The sequence below is a fragment of the Heterocephalus glaber genome, unplaced genomic scaffold (genome assembly GCF_053883595.1).
Source record: "Heterocephalus glaber isolate CG9 unplaced genomic scaffold, H.glaber_assembly_v1.0 deba00001431, whole genome shotgun sequence".
Classification (NCBI taxonomy): Eukaryota; Metazoa; Chordata; class Mammalia; order Rodentia; family Bathyergidae; genus Heterocephalus; species Heterocephalus glaber.
The window spans coordinates 2,977,723-3,003,071 of NW_028258295.1; the positions used below are offsets into that span (position 1 = coordinate 2,977,723).

Below are 25,349 nucleotides of genomic sequence, written 5' to 3' on the forward strand. Positions count from 1 at the left end.
TTAGTGTAGGTTAGCTGAGAATATTCACCATTACTTGTCAGCTGATAAAATTAGCATAATGATTGCAAACCTATGTTCATTTTGAAAGAGAAAATATCGATGTCGAGATTAGATGTGCCTCTCTTTGGGGATTATTGCTTTTTTTATGTTGTTTAATGCCTCAATCTTATCTTCCTTATTAGATTATAAATTTCTAGAGATCAAGGAGGACATTGGATTTATTTTTGAAATATGATTTGCCTGGGTCATGAGCATATGGCACAATAAAATGTGGTTATTGTTGAATAAGTAGTTGACTGACCTAACAAATATCACACACACAAAAGATACAAAAATGTCACCAGCAAACTAGGGAAAATTAGAAAAAGAAGAGACAAACTAGACCAGGATGCAAAGAAGTAGTCTGTGGTTCTTGTAGTTTATAGTGGTGGCTTCCTGGTGTTGGAAATAAACATAATAATGTTTCACATGTATTGAGCACTTATTACATCAGGTGTTATTGACTCCTCCTGACAACTTATAGGTTGTTGTCAACATTATGCTTTTTTATAGATGAGGCTTAGAGAAATGAAGTAGCTCACTCAGGGTCACAGAGCTATTAAGCATGATTTGAACCCAAGTCTAATTCCAGAATGCTAAACCACAACCCACACCCCTGGGACTGGTGTCAGGCCCTGGGGCAGTTAAGATTGCGTCTTTCCTAGGCTTGTTATAGGAGTCAGTATCTTCTCTGCCAACAATAGATCCCTGCTGTGCCCTTGGTTGGGAGGCTTTTACTGTTAAAAATGCTCAGTTCATCTTCTAATTTTTTCCCCCAGCAATGTTCATATATAACTGAGTTGGAAAGGAGAAATCCCCACATGGTGGGAGGGAGCAGGAAGCAGCTGGCTGTGGGTGTGTGGGTGCTCCCTTCCCGCCTGGAGAGAACCTGAGTTGAGGAGCACCTCCTGGGTCCCTAACACTGTTACTTAGCCTGTGCTTCTCCTGAGACCTGAGAATAAGCTGGAGGCAGAGGGGCAGGATCCAAAAGCGACCTGGTCTCCCCTCTGGCGGGAGAGGTGTTTCATTTTCTCATGTCTGTTATTAGAATGAGGAGTGGAATTAGGCACCTCCTCCATCCTGCTTGGTGGGGATTTCTCAGAAGTGGAGGTGTGTGTGTGTCTTTTCTGATGGTAGAAGGGCTGCCCTCCTGTCTACTGCAGAAGAGGTCTTGTGATCCAGGACAACTGATAAACAAGGTGTACACAGAAACCAACATGGAGGAAGGCAGGCAGGGAGCCCCAGAATGGTTTGTAAGGAAAGGGGAAGGCGGCATCTAGAGTTGAGGTTTCTATTGCCGGATGGGGAAAGGGCCAAGGAAACAGGTCCCCTCACCAGGCTAGAAGTCTCCTTGGAAGAGGAATGTCGAGAGCTGCTTAAACTGGGGGAAAGAGCGCTGCAAAGTGGATTACGGGGAGATGATTACCTTGTATGGCCTGGCAAAGGAGGAGGTTCCCAGGCCTGCAGGGGGCAGGTCAGTCTTGTGGGCCTCGGTGTGTGCTTTACTCTTTACCTTGTCCTGTCTTTAACAACCACAGCCTCCCTCAGTATGGAAGGAAATTGGTTCCAGGATGCCCCGCAGTTACTCAAATACACCAGTGTTCAAATAGTATGATATTTGCATATTACCATCCACATTCTCCTGTATATGTTAAAGCATCTCTGGATTATTTATGATGTGCAATACAATGTAAGTGTGATGTAAATAGTAGTTATACTTTGTGGCTTAGGGAATAATGATGAGAAAAACGTGTATACGTGTTCATTACCGACACCATTTTTAAAAACAGTCTGCTGAGGTTCAATCTGAGTGTGCACAGCATGTGGATGTGGAATGCTTGGATCCTGAGGGCCAGTTGTGCTATTATGTAGCGGCCTGCTGTGGCTGGCAGTATGAGTAAGAGAACTAGACTTCTTTGACCCTCGGTTTCTTCCTCTGTCCAGTGTTCTTTGGCACCTTATGGGGTTGCTGTGAAAATCACAGACCATCATGTGTGTGTGACCACTTTACATGTTTGAGTGATGCTATCTGTCTGTGTCTATGGAGGCTCCCTGCAGCCTCAGTCTGGACTCTCCTTTCCTGGAGGCAGGATGAACCTAGTTGCAGATTGGCTTTGGCTTTGCTCACCCTGTTATTGCCTGAAGGAATGTTTTAGGTTAGCAGATTGTGAAGGAGGGGCAAAGGAGGCTGGGAGGAGGACATATTCCTTCTTTCTTTTTTTAAACTCCAGTGTCCTAAGTAAATCCATGGAGTCATGGAGGTCCAAGGAAGCCTTCTAGAAACAAAACCCCCTCTTGCTGTGCCTATCAGCCTGCCAACCTCTGCCAGGCCTGTGGCAGGTGTGGCCCTCGGGCCACACTGTTTCCTTGCTAAGGTAAGGCTGGAGGGCAGGCATGTGGGCATGTGCACCAGGGAGAAGGGTGAGAGGGGCGGGGCTGGCTCCGGAAGCTCCAAGCTGGGAGCTGACACCGATGAACAGACCAGAAGGCAAGGCCGATGCCTGCAGCCTCCACTGTCACCCCAGAGCCTGTGACTAATAGTGGCAGAGGGTGGAGAGAGGAGCATGCTGAGGGAGGGAGGGAGGGATAGGGAAGTGGTGGGGAGCACCTGATCAGTGGAACCCTGGCCATCTGCCGGCCCCTCACACAGCCTCTATTGACTGCAGTTTGGAGTTCCGAAGAGGATTCTGGCTAGAGGATGAGGAGGAGGCTTGTTGTCCAAATGGAGTGTTCGGGAGGCTGTGCCCTCCCCCGCTGCTCCTCTCTCACTTGCTTCCTGACCTCCAAAAGGCTCCTTAAATATAACACTCTCAGCGCCTGATGACTCCCCTGCCTGAGCTGGAGCTTTGATTCCCAGCATGTGACTGCAGCTCTGCCCCAGTTTTGCAGCAAGGAGGAACATGCAGCTCTGCCCTGCTGTTGCGGCTTGGCTGCCTCCAGGGAAGGGGCGGAGGAGAGCTTCCAACTTGAGCTAGAAGGAGAGCTTGAGGGATCCTGCATCCATTTTCCACTCCAGATATGGACCCAGAGGCTTGGGGTGACTTCCCAAGATCATGTGGAGCCCACCTGGTAGAAAGCACCCCATCTGGGGTGCTAGGAGTAGGGGAGGCTGAATTTTCCCTTGGGTTCTGCCACTAGTTGGCCAAAGTCTTATAGATGGGACCCAAGTTTTGGCTTCGCAACCTTAAAGTTTGCCCTGGCCTGTGGTCACCAGCATCTTGCTCTGGTGGAAGGGCAACCTCTATCACTATTCCAGTCCTTCCTTATGAATGAGGCAGGAAACACCAATCCTTGTTTCCATTGGATTAGGAAAGGAACAGCACCAGGATGGGTGAGATCTTAAAACTCATAGGAGGCTAAAAAAGTCAAAGCAGTTGATATCAGAAAGAAACAACCTCAAACCTTCATTCCCAAACCAGTAAAGTTTGGAAGTAACTATTGTAAGAAGACACGCAGAGTAACACAAACTAACATTGTATCCATCAAGTTGATATCTGTGAGTTACCCCAAAGGTCAGGTTTTTTTTTTTTGGTACTGGGGATCGAACTCGGGACCTTGGTCTTGCAAGTCAGGCAGCGGAACCACTGAAGTAGATCCCTGGCCCTCAAAGGTCAGACTTTTGAAAATGCAGGTAACACAAAACATTGTCGTGGTCAGACTCCTCCTAACCTCTCTTTCATCAAACCACAAAAAGCCAAAGGAAAAAAATTGATGTTCAGTTATTTTCTAGTTATGTTAAAATTGTTTTCATCAAATATTGGGCAGATGTAAAATAATACTTACAAAATATATAAATGATGGCTTTATTGGCACATGGAGACTTTACTCATTGTCATCCTTTCACTTGGAAAAAAAAAGAGAAAGAGAAAAATATATGTGTAAAGTAGAAAGTGAAATAACAAACATGTGGTGTACCACTCACTTATCCCTTCTCTTGACCACTTTTCTGAAAGGCTTCCTTGCTCCCTTACTTTTTTTATTTTACGGATGTAGAATATATTCATTGGTTTTATTTATTCTCTCTCTTTTTTTTTTTGAAACAGGGTCTCACTATGTAGTGCAGGCTGGTTTCAAACTCATAGTGATCTTCCTGCCTCAGCCTCTTGAGTTCTGGGATTGCAAGCATGCACCATCATGCTTGGGTTTATTTGTCTTTCCTATATGCATAGAAGCATGCAGCATTTTTTGTTGACTTTCTTTGTTCAACATGGTGCCTCTGAGATTTATTGACTCCATTGGATGTGGCAATGACTTACAATTCCAATGGAGTATACTGTTCTACTATACATAATACAAAGTTTGCTGTGCATGTAACCCTAAATGTGAGTTCCTTCCATTGGTGGAATAAGACTGTTCAGTGTTGGGGATACAGTTGCTTACCTATCCACAATCCCTAGTAGTTTTATAGGTAATTGAAGCAAAATACATTTCTACTTGCTCCTTTCCAACACTTGATACTGTTTGTCTTAAATTTTTAGCCAATCAGATGGGTCTGAGGTGGCTTCTTACTGGAATTCCAAATCTGTATTTTCCTGAGTACTAATGAAGTTAAGCACTCTTTAATATGCTTATTGATTATTTCCTCTCCTGAAGATTCTTATTCAATTCTTGTCTATTTTTCTAATGTCTCCTTTTTCTCATGGGTTTACAGGAATTTTTAATAAAGATTGTGAATAACTCCTTTCTCAGTTAATATGTTTTGCAAATATTTTCTCCTAGAAAAGCTTTGCCAGTTTTCTTTTTCTTTTTTTGTGTGTGGTGCCGGGGATTGAACTCGGGACTTTGCACTTTCGAGGCAGGTGACGGAACCACTGAGCCAAATCCCCAGCCCCACCAGTTTTCTTTTTTAATGATCAGAAGTTATTAATTTACTGTGGTTATATTATTTATCATTCTTTGCTGTTGTGGTTATTGGTTTTCTGTGACTTGTTGAGGAAACTCGCAGGCTGCAAGCAGCTGCAGCTGGTGTGAGAATCAGTTTGGAATTAGGATTTATTGGGGAAATTGTTTTTCAGTGTCAGAGTTTAGGTGGGACAAATTTCCTTTTTATTCCAGGAAGTACTTGTGAATTTCTTTCAGGCCCATCTCGTTTGTAGCAGGGCAGTGTGGTGTCCAGCAGGGGCCCCTGTATGAACAAGTCTCCTTAAAGCCTCTCACCACTTGAGAGCTTTTGGAGTTAGCCCTTTGTGTTCTGTGAGGTCATAAAATCTGAGCCCAGTTTCATTGGTTTCTGCCATTTTCAAAAAATTAGTACAAGTTTGCAGAACATAACGATTGCATTTGTCTTGGGGAGTTGGTACATGTCCATGATACATCTTAATTCTTTTTCAATCCCCTACCCCACCCCTGCCCTCCCTTCCTGCTCCTTCAGCTCTTGCTCTCCTTCCCATTTGCAGATGCTCTGTTTTCACCATTTTCCCCCTTTCAATACTTGTTTCCATCCCCTTTCCCGAATTCCGTCCCTCTCTCCTCCATTTCTTGTTTCCTGTCCATTTGAAAAAGATCTCCCTACTTCCTGTTTATCTATTTTGTGCACGCTCTTTCCCTTTTTCACATATAAGAGAAACCATGCAATATTTAAGTTTTTGTGTCTGACTTGTTTCACTTAACATTATGTTCTCAAGTTGCATCCATTTATCTACAAATTCCTCAAGTTTGTCCTTCTTTATGGCAGAGTAGTATACTGTTGTGTGGAAATACCACATTTTCCTTATGCATTCATCTGTTGATATGCATATAGGCTGTTTCCAAGATTTAGCTGTTATGAACTGTGCTGCTATAAAATGAGTATGCAGGTATCACTGTAATATAATGACTAACTCTTTTGGGAAGATATCTAGAAGGAGAATAGTGTGGTCAAATGGAATTTCTAGTTTTAGTGTTTTGAGGATTCTCCACACTGATATCCATAGTGCTTGTACTAATTTACATTCCCACCAACAATGCAGAGTTGTTTTTTCCTAACATCCTCATGAATATTTGTTATTATTTGATTTCTTGATGATAGCCATTCTTTCTGGAGTAAGATGGTATCTCATCAGTGTTTTAATTTGCATTTCTCTAATGGCCATCACTATGTTTTCAAACTCTACTACACATTCCTTAGTTTTTGGTAGCATGCTAGGCATTTAAAAAGCATTCCTTTTCTCTTTATATTTTATCCAGTATATGTGCCGTATGGCCAGACATGGAAGTCTTTGGCACCTAATTTTTTCTAAATAATGTGTCCTTCCTGAAATATGAATATCAAGGAGCAGGCAGATTGCGAAGAGCCCAGCAGAAGCAGGAGGAACCATGTGCTCCTTCCAAGAGGTGATGGCAGCATTCACAGGGCCCTGGATAGGGCACTTCTCAGACTTCACATGAGACAGGAACAAACTGCTTTCCACGAGAAGACAAGCCAGGGAAAGCCCATTAAATGGAGAGCATCTCTCACATTTCCTTGGTCCGAGTCTTTACTTTTCCCCAGACATGCCTCTTCAAAGCTATGTTTGGAGTATACATATTTTGAGATTTCCTTTATGGATGAGGAATTGGTTTCCAGAGCTCTGTGAAAAGTCCTTGTTTCAGAAGCAAGAAAGAGGCAAGAGGAATTTGAGGCAGGGGATTCACCCATCCCATTGGACTCTGCTGCTCCCCTTCTCTCCTACACCTCACACACCAACACTCCGGCCAGCCAGCTCATCACCACAGGGAGCAGCTGCTCCGACTTAGTCTCTTTTCTACCTGTTCTGTAATTGGATTCATTTTGTCTTGGGTGCAGGTGAGCTCTTACATATCAGCCTGTGAGCTGGGCACGGTGGCACTTACCTGTAATCGCAACACTCAGGAGAATGAGGCAGGAGGATTGTGAATTTGAGTTCAGCCTGGACTATATAGCTAGAAGCTATCTAAAAGAAACAGTAGAACAACAGCTTGTCTGATAGAGCAGGAATTTGTTTTTATTTCTATTTTTTAAAAAATAAATCTACATAGTGATTGGGTTTGGAGTTGGACATACCTGCATTCAGATCCCAGATTTGCATCCTGCTGCCTGTTTACCATTAGGTAAATTAGGCTGAAAAAATTGTGATGATTACTACCTCAACATGAGGATGTCAGGGTTTAATGAGATAATGCATGCAAAATGCTTAGCACAATGCCTGACACTATAAACCCTCAATAGACTGTGATAAATACTTGCAAAGGAGGATTTTAGGAAGATTTTTCTTCAGTAGCTAAAGAATAAAAGCCAAAGAACTTTAACATTTACAGTAATGTGTTTTAAAAGCCAAAGAACTTTAACATTTACAGTAATGTGTTTATAATGTACTGCTTGGAAAGCTGTGATCCAGGTTTTAAACATGACTGTTACTGGAACAGCTGAGGGGCCTGGAGAAAAATATCCAGTTATTCCTGGAGTGCTGTCCGTGACCTTTGCCTCAGGGCTGGATCTGGACCTGGGAGAGGCACCTAGTGAATTATCTAGGTCAGGAAGGACACTTCTATGCATTTCTGGAATCTGCTGCATCCTCTCAATCCCCCCGTGAAGGTGTGGCCTGGGCACAGGCTCAAGGAACATTGAGAACCTACCTATAGAAGTATGCGGAGTCCTAGAAACCTTTGAGTGTTGTCTGGCTTGGGGCTGTGATTGGAGAGAAACTCCAAAGCCTGGGGGACTTTGGGTGTATATCTGTGAAAACTGGGTATATATTATTTTAATTAATTAATTAATTAATTAATTAATTTTGGTACTGAGGATCGAACTCAGATCCTTGCACTTGCACTGCAGGCGGCGAAACCACTGAGCTAAATCCCCAGCCCTATATATTATTGTATTTATTTACTGATTTTATTTTTTGGTGTTTTTTTTTTTAAGCCAGGGTCTTACTGTGGGTCTCACTGTGAGTTTAGGCTGGGCTTGAACTCACTGTGATCCTCTTGCCGCCATTTCTGGGGTGCTGGGGTTACAAGCATGCACCACCTGCCCAGCTTTTTTTTTGTTAAGCTGGGTATTTTTTCAAGTGTGTTTCTTCTGAACCATCTGGACACTGGAGAGAGACTGCAGTGCTTTAGTTTGGTTTCATAAGGTCACTTCAAACACTTGCTTGTGCAGTGGCCCTGCCATCGGCAAGCTGTTCTGGACAGGGAGGATATAGTGTTGAACCAGAGACACAGTCCTGCCTTCATGGAGCTTAGCCTCTGAAAGAGTAGGAGGTAGATATGTAGCAATTACAAGCATAGTGACTGCTGTTCCCAGGGCTGCCCTTTTCACTTTTTCTTAAGAACAGCATATTAGAAAGTCAGGCATAAATGATGTGGCCAGACGCATAGATATCTGTAGATGGGTTGGAACCAGTGTCAGGGGAAGGGCTTAGTATGGTTCAGTTGGACTTCACCATTTCATAATCTCTTTGTTCTTTCTCACCCATCCGCATTACTGACCCAGATAGTAACGTGAGGAAGGACAAAAAGGAACCACGCAGCCTAGGATATTAATGCAGGGACTCCTGGCCCCAGCATGGATGGTATCATTTCGGAAGAGCTAATTCCCCCATGAATTGTACGTTTCTCTTAAAGTTGAAAATCCTAGTTCTTCCCTGGGTGCAATGCCTGGTCTGAATCTTCTGGGAGTCCTGTTTCGGGGATAAAGTGTTGCTTCCCTGCTAACCCAGGCTGTTGCTGCCACCTTAAGAGGACTGCTGGACCCAGGTGATTGAAAGCTGCCGCACCAGAAGTTGCTGCCTCACCACCCACCCCGGCAGGCTGGGCACTTTCCCCAGCAGGGGAGGAGGACTGTGTGTTCCCGAGCTGTGAGCTGCTTGGGAGCATACAGCCCTGAAGTGCCCTCCTGCCTGCTGGGGAGAGGGTGAGAATCCTGTAAGGTGGTCCTTACAGCAAACACCTAGGCACTCACCAGGAGGCTCTCGTAGGCTCAGTTTAGGAGTCCTGATCCTCACTAGGATCTGGGGGCCAGGCTCCCCTCCCCGACTAGAGGTAGGACATTTTAACCCTTTGGTAGGTGCCTACAGAAATGCCCTGAAGAGATTTCTGCCTTCCTCCTCCTTCCTGGCACCACATTCCCCGCTCGCACTCTGCCTCTGCCGTCTGTCCCATCTTGGAACAAAACATGCGCTGTGTCTTTAAATGGGCGGAAGTGGCTGGCAGTGCTTTGCTTGGGTACTGCATTGATTAGGAGATTATATGGAGCTTCGGGAGCTGCTGCCTCAGGGAAGAGAGGTGCAGGTTCTGCTAGGTTGGTGCTGTCCTCCTCCCGGCTCTCTTTGGCTTCCTTCCCTAAGATTGCCCGGGGCCGGTATGAGTTGAGGGTGGGTGGCCGGCAGCCTGCCTAGCCTGCCAGCCTGTGGACCCAGCTCCAGGGCTTGCTCACTCTGCAGCCTTGCCAGGATTACCCGTCCTCGTCAGAAACTGGCAGTGGCAGCAGCAGCTCAGGTCAGCAGCTCCAGCCCTGGGCTGGGTTCGAAGAAACTGCCTTTGGCCTCAGAGCCCAGCTCTCAGCTGGGAGAGGGGGAAGTGGGGCAGCAGCAGCAGAGCAGCCGCAGTTCTGGCTCTCTCTATCTCTCCTTTTTCTTTCTGTGTTCAAGTCACATTACATGGGATTCTGTTCTTTTGGGACTTCATCATCTTTTCCAATATGTCCTGGGACCTCCGGAGCTGTGACAGGGATGCTGAGGACACGGTCAGTGGATTATCGTGACTATACTAATGAAAGGATTCAAGCTCTCCTGGTAAGTGGGGGAGGGATGAGGTGCCTTCCCCTCCCATCTTTCTTCAACGCTCGGCACTCCACCAATTTCCAGCACCCCAGCTATCTCATTGCCTGGGCATCTAGGGATTAAGATGGGGGTGACATACTCTACAAAGTTGTACTGTCCCTGGCTTACCCTGCTTCTGAGCTGCTGCAGTATTTTCTGTCAGCGGCTTCCTTGGAGCAGGTGTTGTGTGGAAGTTCAGGGGCAGTGGAGAGAATTATACTGTAGCCAAAAAGAGTCTCCAACTCTGAGGGGCTTGAGAGGTAATGCACGCTGAAGGAACTTTATAAACAAAGATCCCTTTTCCACATCTTGTGCGTATGCATCGGGCTGGGGATGCGATTGTGCTCTCCCTACCCTGGACTGATAGATACCCCAGGGGGCCTTTCTTCTGTCAGCTCCTAGGGCATCCTCAGGCTGACCTTTTCTGGAGGGGTCTCTCCGAAGAGACATCATACAGGGTCAGGCTTCATCTTTTATGATGCCTGGTGTCCAAAGGAAAGCAGCCCCCCAAACCCAACACAGGCATGCGCCTTGGGGCTTTGCACAGGCCTCTTGATGGGCCTCACACTGGGCCCTTAAAGGCACTTCTTGCTTCGGGTGTGTGGGTAGCTGTATTCTGGCTTCAGAAATAGAATATTTTTACCTTCCATTGTAAAAATAAAGTCCTTACCTCTCCCTCTTTTCTTTTGATCCACTAAGCACCAGATGGGTGGTATATTGGCTTTTTGTCTGGTTGAGAAACTGCAGATTTTTCTGGGAAAACTTTGTCCTCCCAGGAATCTGGTAGCACTGCAGGGCAGCATGTGCAGCTGCCTTGAAGACCTCCTTGGGAGCTCTGTGGGCAGAGGATGGAGCCTTCTCTCCTTGAACAGGGTGGAGGGTGAAGGAGGAATAAGCTGGGAGAGCGGCCCACAGGGATGCACCCTGCTTTCACTGCGGCTGCCCGGCCAGGCTGGGCTGATGGTAGGACGTCTCTGGGTTACAGGCCAGTTGGTACAGTGAAGGGCGAGTGTCAAGCATTTTAAGGCATGGAGTCCTAGGCTGTCTCTAGGCCACATATGGCTTTCCAGAAACCCTTCCCATAGATGAAACCCCAGACAAAATGAGTCTGGCTCTCCTGCTGTAGGCAAGAGAGCCCTTTAGTGGATCTTGAAAAGGTGCCTTGCAGAAGGCCAGGGGAGGAGCTGAGTTCCCCGCCTTAACTCCTAAAAACTGTGAGGCCCTGAGAGTTGGTGACACCCTTACCATCCAGCCCACACACTCTCCTCTCCAAGCTTTTGTTCCCTCTTAGGCATAGTCCTTGTGCCCAGGTCTCCCCTTGGAGTGGAGAAAGGGAAGTAAAGGTACTACTGCCATCCCTGCCCTTGCTTTCTTGGGGCCAGGTACCTCATTTCTGCTGGATTGCAAGCTATCAGCAGAGTCTCTTTCTCTGGGAATTTCAGGTCCCCATCAGTAGCCAGAGCTGCACCCTCGTCCCTCAGTAGAGCCAAGCTGCACCTCCCAGGAAAGCCCAGGTGCTGTTGGGAGAGAAGAAACTCTGGGTTCATTGTCAGAAATCATTCGACACCCCTTCCTCACTGTCAGCACACCTGGCTTAGACTGAGGGGTGGGTTGGCTGTCAGTCAGGAAGGAACATTACTTGAAGACAGAAAGCTTCACAGCTAGCTAGTCCCCAGTTTGCCTTTAAAAGTCTGCAATGAGTATCTTTGGATGTAGTGTTAAGCTGGAAGCTCTACTTCGTCTCATCTTATCTTTAGCTAAACAAGACTGAGGGGAGATTTTGTCATTTGTGTCCACCTAGATGCTGTTAGGTCCTCTGATCCACTGTCTCATTAAGTACAGATATATTGGTCCACTTGGGCCTCTGCTACGGTTCTTGTGTTTTGAATGTTTGGCTTGCAATGCAGCTGGCTCCCTTTGGTAGCGCCCCGTGTCAGCGTGCTCCCCACTTTCCCACCAGGGAGACTTGGTAGAAAGAAGCAAGGTGGCCACATGCATTGGCTGCTTCATTCTGTCTGCCTGTGGAAGAAGATGGGGTTGATGAGCTTTCTAATGTTGGAAATAATTTCTAGAAACATTTTTTTGGGATGTCTACTATGTATTGGTGATACAAAAAGTGGTGGTACTGCTAATAAAAGTATAGTGGCAACTAACATTTACCAGTATTTTTTCTTTTTTTTTTTTTGGTACCGGGGATCAAACTCGGGTCCTTGTGCTTGCGAGGCAGGTGGTGGAATCACTGAGCTAAATCCCTGGCCCTTATCAGTATTTTTTATGTTAAGCACCATGTATGGCACTTTTCTATATGTGACCATGTATAATGCTTATAGCACTATACTTAAGATTTCCACTGTACAGATGGGGAAACTGAGACAGAAAGAGGTTATGTGGCCTGTGTAAATGGATACAGATAGGACTTGGGCTTTGAATTTGCAGCAGGCTAATTTTCCCCAGTGATTCCCCTGTTCTTGGTTCCTTTCCAAAGGCATACTTTTCCTTCCACATAATGCCTTACTCTATCCTGACCTTTTCCCCTCTCTGTTATTTCTTTACCTTATGTTCACTAGGTAATTTAATTAGACTTTCAGAAGTGTGTAGAAATGTGTAATCTCATTTGCTTCTTACTGTAACTCTATGAAATGTCTGTTATCTCCCTGTTAGAGCTCTGGAGGCTGAGTGGTACCATGTTTTGGTTGCACTTAGACATCTATGTTGTGAGAAAGCCTGGAAGCAAACTCTAGTTACTTCATCTTTATTTCAGGAATAGTGAGGTGTGCCTGCATCAGCCTACTGTCCCAGGTAGCAGGTTCAAGGTCTGTACATCCATTTGTGCATCCATTTCTTTATCTACAAATGTTGGTTCAAGTTTTATTATCTGTAGCCTATGCCTAGGCATTATAGGAGTTAAATAAAAATGGAAAGAACATTGCTCTGGCCTCCTGGGTACTGGTAGCTTCACAGATAGAATGAACTCCACCCTCCTTCCTGCACTTATATGTGCTCACATGCACAAGTCAGTGAGTGCCAAGCAATAGGTAAGTGCAATGAAATGCACTTCAGCCAGTGTGGCAGAGAGGCTTCTTGGGGAAGAGGATACATGAGGGGCTTGGATGCTGCACAATTAAGTAAAGTCTGTACTTTGCACAGAACTTACACTGTACCTCATGGAGTTCTGAGTTTGGCCCCAGGAAATGCTTTAAGATGAAGATGACTATGATGTGTATCTGTGATTGGCAATATCTGTACTGTGAGACAGAAATCACCCCCAACCTGATGACTTCCTCATTAGGTGAGGGGCTTTAGGCTTTCTCAGAGGATGCTTCAGTAATTCCATCCACTGATAACCAGGTGAGCAAGGTAAGAGGCAGCCAAGGAGGTTGGGAGAGGAGGTGGCCGGGACAGAGTTGGAGCTGTGGGCAGGGCAAACTGTGGGTCACGTAGCAATTTGGAAGCTAAGTCGTTTTGTTTTTAAAAAGAGAAGTTCGTCAATTTTTAGTTTCTGCATGACTTATTTCTTTTCTCTTTTGGTGATATAAAGATATTCCTCAATCCTGTAAGAGCTTCAGGAGCTCAAACACTAATGACCAGTTTTGTGGGGCTGCTTTTCCAGATTGCTTTGTCCCCCCACACACCTCTCCGGACTGTGGTGACATCTGCGTGGATTCTCTCTCTCTCTCTTTTTCGTAGTCCTCACATCTGCCAGGCTCGGTGGAGCAGTCACCACAGAGCCTGGGGGCTGGCAAAGACCTTCAGGAAAGTCAGTGTGGCTGAATATTATTTTGTGAGAACATTTGAAAACAGAACTGAGAGAGAGCACAGTTCTTGACATGTACCTAGTAGATGAGGCATTTCTGTGGCGAGATCTCAGCCCTCAGATGAGAGGAATTTTGACTTTTTCCTTGTGGATAAGGGGGCATGTGGTCTACCATGCTACCTTGATGCCTTTCCCAGGAAGATGAGTGCCACGTGAGAGGAGTTGTGCCCTTCCTTTCCTCTCAGGTGCTGGGATGGAGTCCATCCCTTTGCATCCATCTGTGGTTCATGGCCATTAATAGTCTGCCGGATCTTATAGACACCAAAGGTCAGTTGTCAGTTGTCCTTCCTTTCAAGTCTGTTAATGAATGGAGCTCTGTTCTTTCTCCAGCTCTTGTCTATCTTTCAGGATTCTTCTTGCGAGAAGTTTGCTCCCAAGCAGAAGGAGCCCTGCAGCCAGCCTCTGCATACCTGCTTTAGAGCCAGGCATCCCAGCTTCTGAGATGTTTACTAGAAGGCGGTTTGCAGTGAAGGTTGGGGCTCATGCAGGGGCCGAGAGATGATTCCTGAATCTGAATCTTGTAGCTACCTTTTGGCCCACTGTGTGGCCTTGGCAGGTGACTTCTGTTTGCCTTGGGTGGTGGTGGTTTTGAAAATGGGATTAAATGACAGTGCTGGGCAGATTAGCTGATCTCGCAGCTTCCTCTTTCCTAATGGTTTAGAAAAAGGCCACAGCTCTGGTGGAGTGGTTGGCGTGTGATGCATGCTGTCAGTGTCCTTTAGTCAGCAGGGGATACTGAAAATGAATCTTCATTTGAAAATATTAAATATTCATTTACAAACATTGCACAGCAGGCACACCCTCCTGTGAACAGTGCGAGATTTATTTTATTATTTGGTGGGGTGGAAGTCTCCAGAGACCCGGTCATCTAACCACTGAAATCCCCTGAGTGAGCAGAGCAGCTCAGGACAATGACTGAATCTTCTGACACTGCACGTTTCTTAAAAGGATAGACCCTTTGGACCTGTCCCCCATGTCCCCACCTTGGGCAGTCGCACCTGGTTTCAATAAGCAGCAGTAACCCTTACTAGCTTTGCTTGTTATTGTCATCATCATTACTTTCAGAAAAGAAGTTTACTGTCTTAGAATGTAGGCTTGTGGGTGGTAGAGGTTGTGATAAATCAGATTATAAGTACCAAAGGTTCTATGGTGCTGCCAGTTTAAAACTTTTCCTCTCAGTCATTATGAGATTTATTGTTATCAAGTCTATCGCTGGAAGAGAGGATTTAAAGTTTCTATTGAAACAACTTCAAGACAAATAGAGAACCTCTGGTCTCTTGCTGAATTGTCCATTGTTCCCCAAATGAGTTGTTAAGATGAGGGGATATAATAAACTAGATGTTGGTAGGTGTTACTATGTTTGTTTGTTCTTGGTGCTATTCTTTGGTCTGTGTTTGCAGAAAGATGTTGGATTTAATGGAACAGGGCAAGTTGGGCCATGATAGCCACTTCTCAGTAGAGTAACTCCACATAAGTGTAGTTCTTGATCACTCAAGCTCTGGACAAGTCTCCAGGGAAGTGTCCTTGGGCTCACTCTCCAGGCTGCAGTATCTCATGGCACCTCCTCCATCATTGCTGTGGCAGGGAAGACAGCATGGCTCTTTAGAGTCCTCATTGTACCTTTTACTCAATGTCCAGAATGTGTCGCTGGGGTCTGGCTGAGTACAGAAAAGCTGAGAAGCGTAGATATCTGAATATAGGAGGAAGGGAGAACTGAAAATAGTAGGGAGCAGCAGTGATGCTGTCATGGGAGGTGTGGGCATGGATGGGCTGGGTTGGACCACGTTTCTTCTTCACTGCCTGTAGAGTAAACCCCTTGAATTGAGATATTGGGGAAGAGCTTATGTGACCTTAGACAAGGGTTTGGCACAGCATAGTCCACAGGCCAACTTCAGCTCACTGCCAGTAAAAATACAACTTGCAAACCAAGAATGTTTCTGTGCATTTTTAACTGGTTGAAGAAAATCAAGAGGATAATATAACATGTGAGTGTTACATAAAATTCCATTTGTATTGGGACACAGACAGACCCATCTGTTTACATATTGTCCATGGCTGCTTGTGTTACCGCACTACAACACGGAGTTAAGTAGTTATATCAGAGACCTATTTTGCAAACCTAAAACATTTATTATCTGGCCCATTATACAAAGTTAGGAACCACATAGTTTAGACAAATAGAGATAGTTCCCAAGTACAATAAAGTGCTATGTTTTCACTGGATACTTTTTAGCTAGGAGTCTTGTTCTAGGCACTGTAATAGTAATAATAACGAATATAAAAATATTAGTGACAATGGCTAATACGTACATAACAACTTATGAGAAGTATATTTTAAATGTTACTTAAAAACTCAGCAGTAATTTTCTGAGCTGTGGACTATTAGTTTAAGAGTGAGTAAGGCACAGAGAGGCCAAGTTATCTACCTAAATCACACGGCTCAAAAATATTTGAGCTAGGAGCTTGACTCCATAGTTCCTGCTCTTATCTGCCATAGATGCAAAGCAATTTGGAGACAGATGACTGCGTATGAGAAAAGAGAAGACTGACACCCAGGAAAAGTTTGAGAAATATTCTAGGATAATTGTGAATACATTTGATGAATGAATTGTAGTCACTAAAGATGTGCAAGAACAGAGAGGTGGGGAAGTAGCATTAGCAAAAGAAACCAAGAAGAGGGAGTGGAGGAGGTGGGATATGGGCTGATTCTTGAAGGATGGAGCCCACTGAGACTTTACAAGAGGTCAGCAGGTCTCTGAGATGGGAAAAACAAGAACAAAGGCCTTGTGGAAGAGGAAGAGAAAGCTCACGTATGGACAGTTCAGAAGTAAGGCAAAGGCCAGCAGTATACCTCATGCAGCAGGAGAAGCCCTCGAGTCCAGCATGACCACAGGCCTGGAGACACATTGGCCAACTCAGTGATCACGATGCTTGGGGCAAGAACAGGACGTGCATAGTTAGAGGCCATTCATGAAAAAGACCTTTAGAAAGGACTGGGGACAGAGTTCATTGGTAGCCCAGCATGCTCAAGGCCCTGGGTTCAATGCCTAGTACTGAGAAAAGAAAAAGACAATAACAATACTTCTATTAGCTTTCCTTTTTTTTTTTTTTTTTAAATCTAATATAACTCTCTCACATTTTACTGGGAAGATGGTGTTTATCCCATTTCATGGGTATCAAAATGGGTTCTTGAAGGGCCCAAGAACACATAGTAAATGGCAGAACTGGGATAAAATGGAAGAAGTTGAGCACCCCCACACTCTCCTCCTTGAGTGTGCAGTCTCCATAGGTTGTGTCTCCAGCTTTCAACATGAAAATTCCAATGAGGTTTGCCGAGGAGGTGGAGCCATCTCCTTGAGCACTGGTGCTGTCTTTGTCAGTAGATGCAATAAGAATGTCTTCCCTAGCATACTCACTCTCACGGGGAGGCACAGCTCTACGCACGCCTGATCTGGTGCCTGTCCCTTTAGGGCTGGGTCTGGAGGTATTTTTTTAAAATATGTGAAATGTTTCAAGCATGCCAATGAATGAGGGCTAGGGATGGAGCTCAGTGGTAAGTGCTTGCCTAGTGTGGGTGGGTCCCTGGGTTTGGTCCCCAGTATTACAAATGCGTGCACACACAAACATGCAAATAATACAAAAGGAATAGACATAAGGTGTCACTTCAGCTCAGAGGCAAAGCAGACACCCTCTCTTCCCCATCCAGTTAAGCCCAGAACATTCCCCATACCTGTGAAGGCATCCTTTTTCAAGACTGATGACGATATTCAAAGGCCTGGTGGACAAGCCCTGAGGAATGCAAACCTTCAGGAACTGAGTGGCAGCTGGGTTCTGGAGTGTGGGCCCCAGACACTCCCACCTGGAGAGGAAGGTGATACTCCAGTCAGCACTTTGCTCCTCTGGTGCAGGTCTAAGCAGCTGCTTGATAAGGTGGAGCTCCCTTCCTGGGCAGTGCAGCCTCTCACAGCTCCCCACCATACACACATATAGATATTTCTGCTGCTTAATGGTTGTGTAACTATGGCCAGGTTACTTCCTTTTTTTGAGCCTTGATTCTGTCATCTGTCTCAGTCACACCTGGGCTGCTGTAAGGATCATCTGGATTAAATGAGACAATTCATGTAAGGTACATAGGAAGGGGCCAGGAACATTGGAACTGCCTTATAAATGTTGGCACTACTAGAATCTTCATTGTTCTATCTTTGGCATTGTGCAAAGAAAATATGGTCACGGTCCTTGCCATCCACACACTTAAAATTCACTATGGTGTCTCCTGCCCTAGATAGATCCAGAGAATCCTGATTGTCATATAGTAGCCAACACAAGGTTGCTGTCACTCAATTTTACTCTTCCTTTCAAGTGAACTAACTCCCAAATCCTGTGCTCTGGGCTCATTGCTGGAACCCTTCCATCTGTCCCAAATGAGCATGGTCACTTGACCAATTCCTTGGAGGCTGGAATTTGTTCTGCCACGCACGAGGAGTGTGACTTTGGCAAGGCACTTCATCTCTAAGATGATAAGCAAGATACAGCAGCAGAATGGATCTCTCTAGGATTCTCATAGACTTCATGCTCAGGATCTTTGGCGTGTAAGAAGCTTACTATTATTATAGGAGTATGGCGGCACACACCTGTAATCTCAGAACTCAGGAGGCTCAGGCAGGAGGATCACCATGTGTACAAGGCCAGCCTGGATTGTCTCAAAGAAAAAAAAATGCTTAATATTTTTTCCCAAGTCTCCACTATATTTTATCCTTTCTTTAATTCATAAATTCATTTGTTCACACAATCAGTATTTCTTGAGCACCCAGTGGTCTAGGTGGCAGGAATAAAAGATGAGTAAGAACTGAGAACTGCTCCTTGCCCTGGAAGGATGCTTATTGTAATGTGGTAGTCACAACTGGACCCCCCTTTTAGGTAGGATCTTACAGGAAAATTCCACTGGAGGGACTCAGATGCCTCTCCTGCTGTAGTGCAAATAGATTAATCTTTCAGCTCAGATCTTTTTTTGGACCCTTTCTCTTGAGACTAGGAGCCTCTTTGTTTCATAATCACTTCCCTGCAGTGACTTCAACTTTGTATCCTTACTGATGGTCATAGTTTACACCAGGGGCACCATGAGATGACACGCAAAACTCCTTTATTTTTCAGAGGCTTAACTTGACAAACCTCAGTATGCAAATTTTAGAAACTGACTATTTGACTTTTAAAGGTGATTTGCTTTGCTGCTGCACATTGTTTTCCTGCCTTATGCATTTATTTTACATCTGTTAACTCTCATATGTACAATAGTATAGTTTTTTTTACCTCCTGATTTCACTGACCAAAAATTTCTGCTTATGTTCTTGCTTGCTTTGATACAAACAAGCAAAATAAATTTTTGTGAGGCCCATTAGTAATAGGAGCCAACCATTGCCATTAGCTATTGAACAGTCTCTGTATAAACCATGACATTTATGGCAGTAATGATAGTACTCCTTTTTACAAAAATCTATACTTGAAGCAGTTAAGTACTAAGCACTGTTAAAAATGCTGAGAGGGTCATGTGTGCAGCTATAGCATTTTTCTCATTCGCAGTAGTATTCTTTCTCTGGCTAAATTCTTCTAAGTTTATTTGTAGGCATAAGTCAGGATCACCTTTTGGGCTGGTCACTAATACTAAGTGTAATAATTGTCACACCAGTCACAAGGTAGCATTTGATGTCCTTTTCTGTGCTCTTTTCCTGGGTGGGATAAACTCATGTTTTACATGAAAGACAAATTTATAGTTTCACCCAGCCTCTTCCCATCCTCTGTCCCACACCGGTGCAAGTATCTGTGCCAGTTTATATTTGCTCTTCCTCAGTCCCTGAGAGGTTAGTTCTGTCTTTGCAGCATCCCTCTGACTTGCCTTCCTCCCCTTTCCATGACTTCATGCCGCTGTCCTCTTAATTTACAGCCTTCTAGTGTCTTACTTGGATATATTGCAGTAGTCACCTGATTGATCTCTTTTAAAAGAAACTGCTGTATTTTGATAAAGTTCACATACCATAGTATTTGCTCATTTGAAGAGTACAGCCCAGTGGTTTCCTGTATTCACAGGTATCTGCGACTGTCATCACAGTCAACTGTAGGACATTTTGTCAGCTCTAAAGAGACCCCATGCCCTTTGGTCAGTGGCCCTCTACTCATCCTCACCCCAGCCCTGCCTTGGCAGCAATTTCTGTCTCTCTAGATGATCTTGTTCCACTTTTGCCTATGGCTGAAATCATGTATGTGGACTTTTGTTTCTGGTTTCTTTCACTTAGGATAATGTTTTAAACTCTATTTAAGCTGTAGCATACATCACTACTTCATTGCCTTTTCTGGTTAGTCTAGTCTTTGGATCCATGTTTCACTAAGGTGTCATACAGTCATTACCAGCCCTTCTTCAAAAACTGATTTTGTCTTCCTATTATTGCCTAGAAAATAGTCGACACCTCAGCGTGGCACATATTTCCATTTCAGTTCCACTGTGACTGGTCAGCCTTATCAACCCCTCCATCCACTCCAGCCTTCCATAAACCTCCTGTCCCAGCCCCCTGACACACCTGGTCTTCCCAGAGCACATCAGGTACCTTTTCATATCATGGGAGTCATTGGTCATACTCCCCTGTCTGTGCCTGTGGAGATCTTAGCTATCCTTCAAGATTTAGTGTACTACTACCTGCTTGAAACATCTTCCCTGACCTGTCTCATCCCCAAGTGGGGATTAGTCCTCTTTCATTCTCTTAGTGCTTTGCTACTGTTCCCATAATCTCATTGTCTTGGATTAGATGTCATTCTGCCTTTTACACATTATTTTATATATTTCTCTTTTGAAAATCAAAGTTGAAGGATGTTCAAAGAAAAAGTTGTCAGTAGTTAGAATTTGTTTTTGCAGCACAAATCATCTGTGGACACTGTAGAGAAGTTATAAAATACAGAGTCAAAAGAAAAGGCTATCAGCCATAACACCACCCCTTAGAAATAATTGTTATTAACACTGGTTTGTATCCTTCAGGCTGTTTTTTCTTTGCTTATTATAGATAGGTAGGTATACTTACAATTCATTCTGAGTATTACTTTGATAATCAACAGTATCTGATCTCTCTGGAACAATAAATACCAAGTTTCATAATCACTTTATTTAGATTGTTTCTGATTTTTCAATTTAAAAAATAATGCCATGACATGTTCTTCAGATGAAAACTTAGAAAACTTAGCCAGATTTCTGAGTCAAAGCTTTTGATTCATTGTTCAAGCTGCCCTTGAGAAAAGTTGTTCCAACTTACACAACCACCAGCAAGTTACCTCCTCCCCTTGTCCTTGCCTGCCTTGGCATTACCATTCTTTATCTTTGCCAATCTGATATTCCAAAAATGGCATCTCAGAGTTGCATTAATTTGCATCTTTTGGATCATTGCTAGCATGATTTTAATTTCCTTTTCTGATTTATATTTCTTCTGTGAATTGCCTTTTCTGTCTTTCCCACACTTTCCTGTTGATATATTTGCTGTTTTCATTGCTCAGAACTCTTAATATAATCGAAAATTAACCCTTGGTCATACGTGTTGCAAGTATTTTCCAAGAGTTTGTTTTATTTTGTGACTTCAGGCAGGTTTTTGGCACATGGAAGTTGGTTAGTTTGTGTGAAGGTAATCGTGTCAACTACTCTTTTCCTTTTTGATTTTTGTGTTTGGAATTATTCACAGAAAGTCTTTCCCAAACCTCGAGAATATGAGTATATATTCATGCTTTCTTTGAGTCCTGTTGTGATTTTGTTTTAAATTAATACAGGGGTCCACTTTGGTATAAACTAATATTATTTTTATTAAACTCCAGTAACACCCTTCAATCATGGGACTAGAAAGGGTTTAACAGTTGTGTCTATCTGCCTAGCATCAGGCACCAGCTTGGCACATAAATAACCTCTTTCCCACAATCATATGGTCAACTACTTTCTACTCCTAACTGACATTTTCTTTCTTTTTTTTTTCGGAGACAGGGTCTTGCTATGTAGTTCAGTCTGGCCTTCGACTCACTATGTAGTTAAGGCTGGCCTCGAACTTATGGTGATCCTCTTGCTTAGCCTCCCAAGTGCTGAGATTACAGGCATGAACTACCATCCGTGGCATCACCGATATTTTCTATCAACCCTTCTATCATCGCTTCTTTGTGTGTCTGCTATGTGGCAATACTACCTGTCTCAATAGTTTGGCTGGAGGATTAAATGAGATTGTAAGAGAAATACGTCACAGTCGTGTGCCATACATGTTTGTTGGAATGAAGTGAATGAATGAATGATAGCATGAGCAGTGCTTGTAGGTCCCTGAGGATATTGGGAGATAGCATCTGCTCTTTCACCGAAGCAATCTTTTTTACAGACCACAGTCTGTGGAGAGCACGCATGAGTTACAAGGTCCCATGAGGAATTCAGAATAAGGAAAAGACATGCTGTGGGTTTGAGAAGGTGACAGTCGAGCGTTAGGATGGAAGCCATAGGTACTCACTGACCTCATAAAGACATGGCAGGGACTGAAATGTCCAAGTGATGCCTCAGAGTCGGAGCTCTGAGGAGTTCATCAGAGAATTTTCCCTGAGGAAGATGCATTGGAAGCAGAGACTCAAAGGCAAGCGGGGACACAGAAGGTGAATTTGGGATGAGGTCATTCTGTGTAGAGAGAATGATGTAAGCAAGTATGTTTTTCCATTGACATGGTGATTGTTTTTCTACCAACCTCCTTTGCTTTCCTCATTCACAGCTTTTCTTATTCTTTCTACTCCTAGTGCCCCCTAGAAATTATCTCGATAAAAGTTGTTAGTGCAGTTGAGAAAGTCATTTTTGCAGTACTTGAGCTCCTGAGTGGGAAGAGACCAGGGACCAGAAAATAAATACATCTCAGAGCTGCATGCAAGAGGACTTGAACCACCAGAGCCCCTCTGCAGACCCTCCGGATCCACACAAGGGAGAAGCAAAATGTTCAGTTTTTAAAGATTTACCATAGCACTCCTATTGAAGTGAGTCGGTGAATAAGTAACAATATACATGGGTTCTCTGCAGTGTACAGCTGTTCAGGAAGCCAATAACATTAGACTTGAAGGATCTAGCTGAGTGTGGTGATACATGCCTGTAATCTCAGCACTTGGGAGGCTGAGGCAGGAGGACTGCTGTAAATTCAAGGCCAGCCTGGGCTATGTAGTGATTTCAAGGCCAGCCTGAACTATATAGTGAGACCCTGTCACAAAAATGAATAGACTTGAATGATCTGAACCTTCAGGGGTCTGAAAGCTGGGTGGGAGATGGACACTTCTTGCTTAGGTGAGTGCCTTGGAAGGTGGCTCTGTGACCCTCACAAAGTCAGCTGAAGGAGGAAACTCTGACCCCTGGAGGTTCCCAGTGTCACCAAAGCACAAGAGAAAGAAAACTTTGAATTGAAGAAAGAGGCCAAGCAAATTCTGGACAAAGTTGCTGAGGAAGGCAGAAAAAAGAAGTCATTGCAGTTGACTGTTATTAGCTAGAAACCTTTCTTGGTAATTGGTTGAAATGCTTGTACTCCCAATGTGGGAGTTCTTGAAGAACGAGGAGGCCTGTGGCTCCATGTCTGTCATCCTGTCTTCTGTAAAGACTCACCATTTCCTTCATTAATGCTGTCCTTTATTTCAGGGTTCAATCAACTTGAGCTCACTGCCCGTTTTTGTTAATTTGTTCTGGGACACAGCCACATTCTTTCATGTACATGTTGCCTACTGCTGCTTTTGTCCTATAACAATGGAGTTCGGTGGCTGTGACAGAGGCTGTGCAGCCTCTGCAGAGTCAAAAATATTTATTTATCCGGTCCTTTATATGGGGAAGGTCTGCTGATCCCTGCTTGGTAATGATCACTAGATGACTGATTTTGGGTTGTTTTTGCATGAGAGTCATGGTTTGCACCAATCCATGCAGTTTTCATAATGAGTGCCCTGTTTCTTCTTGGCACTTATATGCAAGCTGATTTACTAGAACTGGGGAGTTCTGGGAACAAGGCCTCTTGCAGACATACTCCGGCCACCCCGACATGGAGTGGCTAGTGACCTAACAATACCTAAAAGTACTGGTACCTGAATAATATTAGTAATAATATTAATTCCAAAGATGTTCTTACTGATCCAGGTACATGAATATTATAAGATGCTGAGGCTCATGGGAGATTAGGAAATGTGCCCAAGGTCACATAGAGTGGCAGGATTTGAGCCTAATTTGCAGGATAGATAGAAACCTTTGCCCTAACCACTCTCCTGTATTCCCTGCAGAGCTCCCCCCGGACCCTTTTCTCCCAATCCCCTTTCCACACCTTCTTCATTTCTCTTTGTGATTGCTGGATCAATCATCAGTCTCCCTTTGCTCTTCTGGTTGGAGTTTTATGTTTCTCTTGGAACTTCCATTCCTTGGCCAGTTTTCCTTTGGGCCCCTGCCCCTCCTCCTACCGAGAGGTCTTTCTGATTTTGCCCTCCCGCCCTGGTTCTTGCTGATTCCCTGGGAGGAGGATTCTGAGAAGCACAGGAGGGCCTGGGTTCCCTCCACACCACCAGTTCTCCCTGCCTGCCACTGCCCCTTGCCTGGAGTGGCAATGTTACCCAAGTGGTCTGCCTTCCAGGACGGGCTGAGCTGGCATCTCTGACCTTTGTGGAGAGAAGGGCGTCCTTAAAGGCACAGCAAGCTCTTTTCTTTCCTGATGGCTGACTGCCAGTTCAGATGCCAGGGACTTGAAGAGGCCATTGTTCTGGTACTGGAAGACGGGGGCCCAGACCGCCCAGTCTCTTTTTCTTTCCCCATTTCCAAGCCAGTGTCACCCACTGATGTGCAGCATGTCAAGTGTGGAGGGTGAGCTGTCTGGGGTCACACACTCCACCATCTGAAGGCAGCCTTGTCACCAGCTAGTGAACAGAACGGCCCTTAGGCGGCCACGGGCCATGGTGCCCCTCCCTGGGGCAGCTGTAAAGAACGGTGTCTGCAGACTTTAGGGGGGTCCTGGCCAGCTGTGTACTTGCCCCAGGTGAGTGCAGCAGGGTAGGTGTAGGACACAAGCACCTTGTTGGCACTACCTACTTGAACCACCTTAGATGCTTGTTAAATGCAGATTCTGAGTTTTGAGTCCAGAACTTTTGGGCCACAGGAATCTGAGTATCAATGAGCACACTAGAGTTTGAGAACCACTGACCAGCCATCAGAATCTTGTGGGAACACAGGATATCAGAATGCCTGCCTGCTACCTGTAAATCTGAACAAAGTAGCTTTTTCTTGCTGGGTAGGAGCAGGTACTCTGGAGCTGGCCCACGGGGGTTGAGTCTTGGCCATGCCCTCTGCTGTCTGTGCGCTCTTGGATAAGTTTCTCCATCGACATGTACCTCTGTTTTCTCAACCTGTAAAATAAAGATAATGGTGGTACCCAGGTATAGGGTTGTTGTGAGGATTAAAGGAGTTCATACTTAGAAGATCTTGTAACACAACTGACACATTGGCACATTGATAGAGTACTATTGAAGTCTTCATGAAATCTGTCACTTTTTTTATGGCAAAGTAATCATCCAGTTTGGAGATCACCATGTGAATAATCTTTTAGGGGCAAAGGTCCCCAATTAAGGTGGCTTTTTTGAGGGAAGCTTTAATTGCTTTAGTCAGTGACCAACAGTTCTGGCACTGAGCCCAAGCCAATCTCAGTTGAACCTGTGACCTGTTCTGAGAAGGTGGCCTTATCATTTAC

General features: G+C 44.6%; 1 protein-coding gene across 22 annotated transcripts in view; it reads left to right on the forward strand.

Annotated features, from left to right (window-relative positions):
* Gramd1b (GRAM domain containing 1B) overlaps positions 1-25,349 on the forward strand; it is a 251,281-nt gene that overhangs the window by 154,286 nt on the left and 71,646 nt on the right. The window contains exon 1 of one of the 22 annotated variants that reach the window (XM_087212603.1): positions 8,784-9,767. The exons of 19 other annotated variants lie outside the window; for them this stretch is intronic. In XM_087212603.1, coding sequence (XP_087068729.1) covers positions 9,745-9,767 — 23 coding nt within the window. In that variant the 5' untranslated portion in view covers positions 8,784-9,744. Of the gene's footprint in view, positions 1-8,783; positions 9,768-25,349 lie in introns of those variants that run through there. 2 more of the 22 variants (XM_087212604.1, XM_087212605.1) reach the window with 2 other exon arrangements.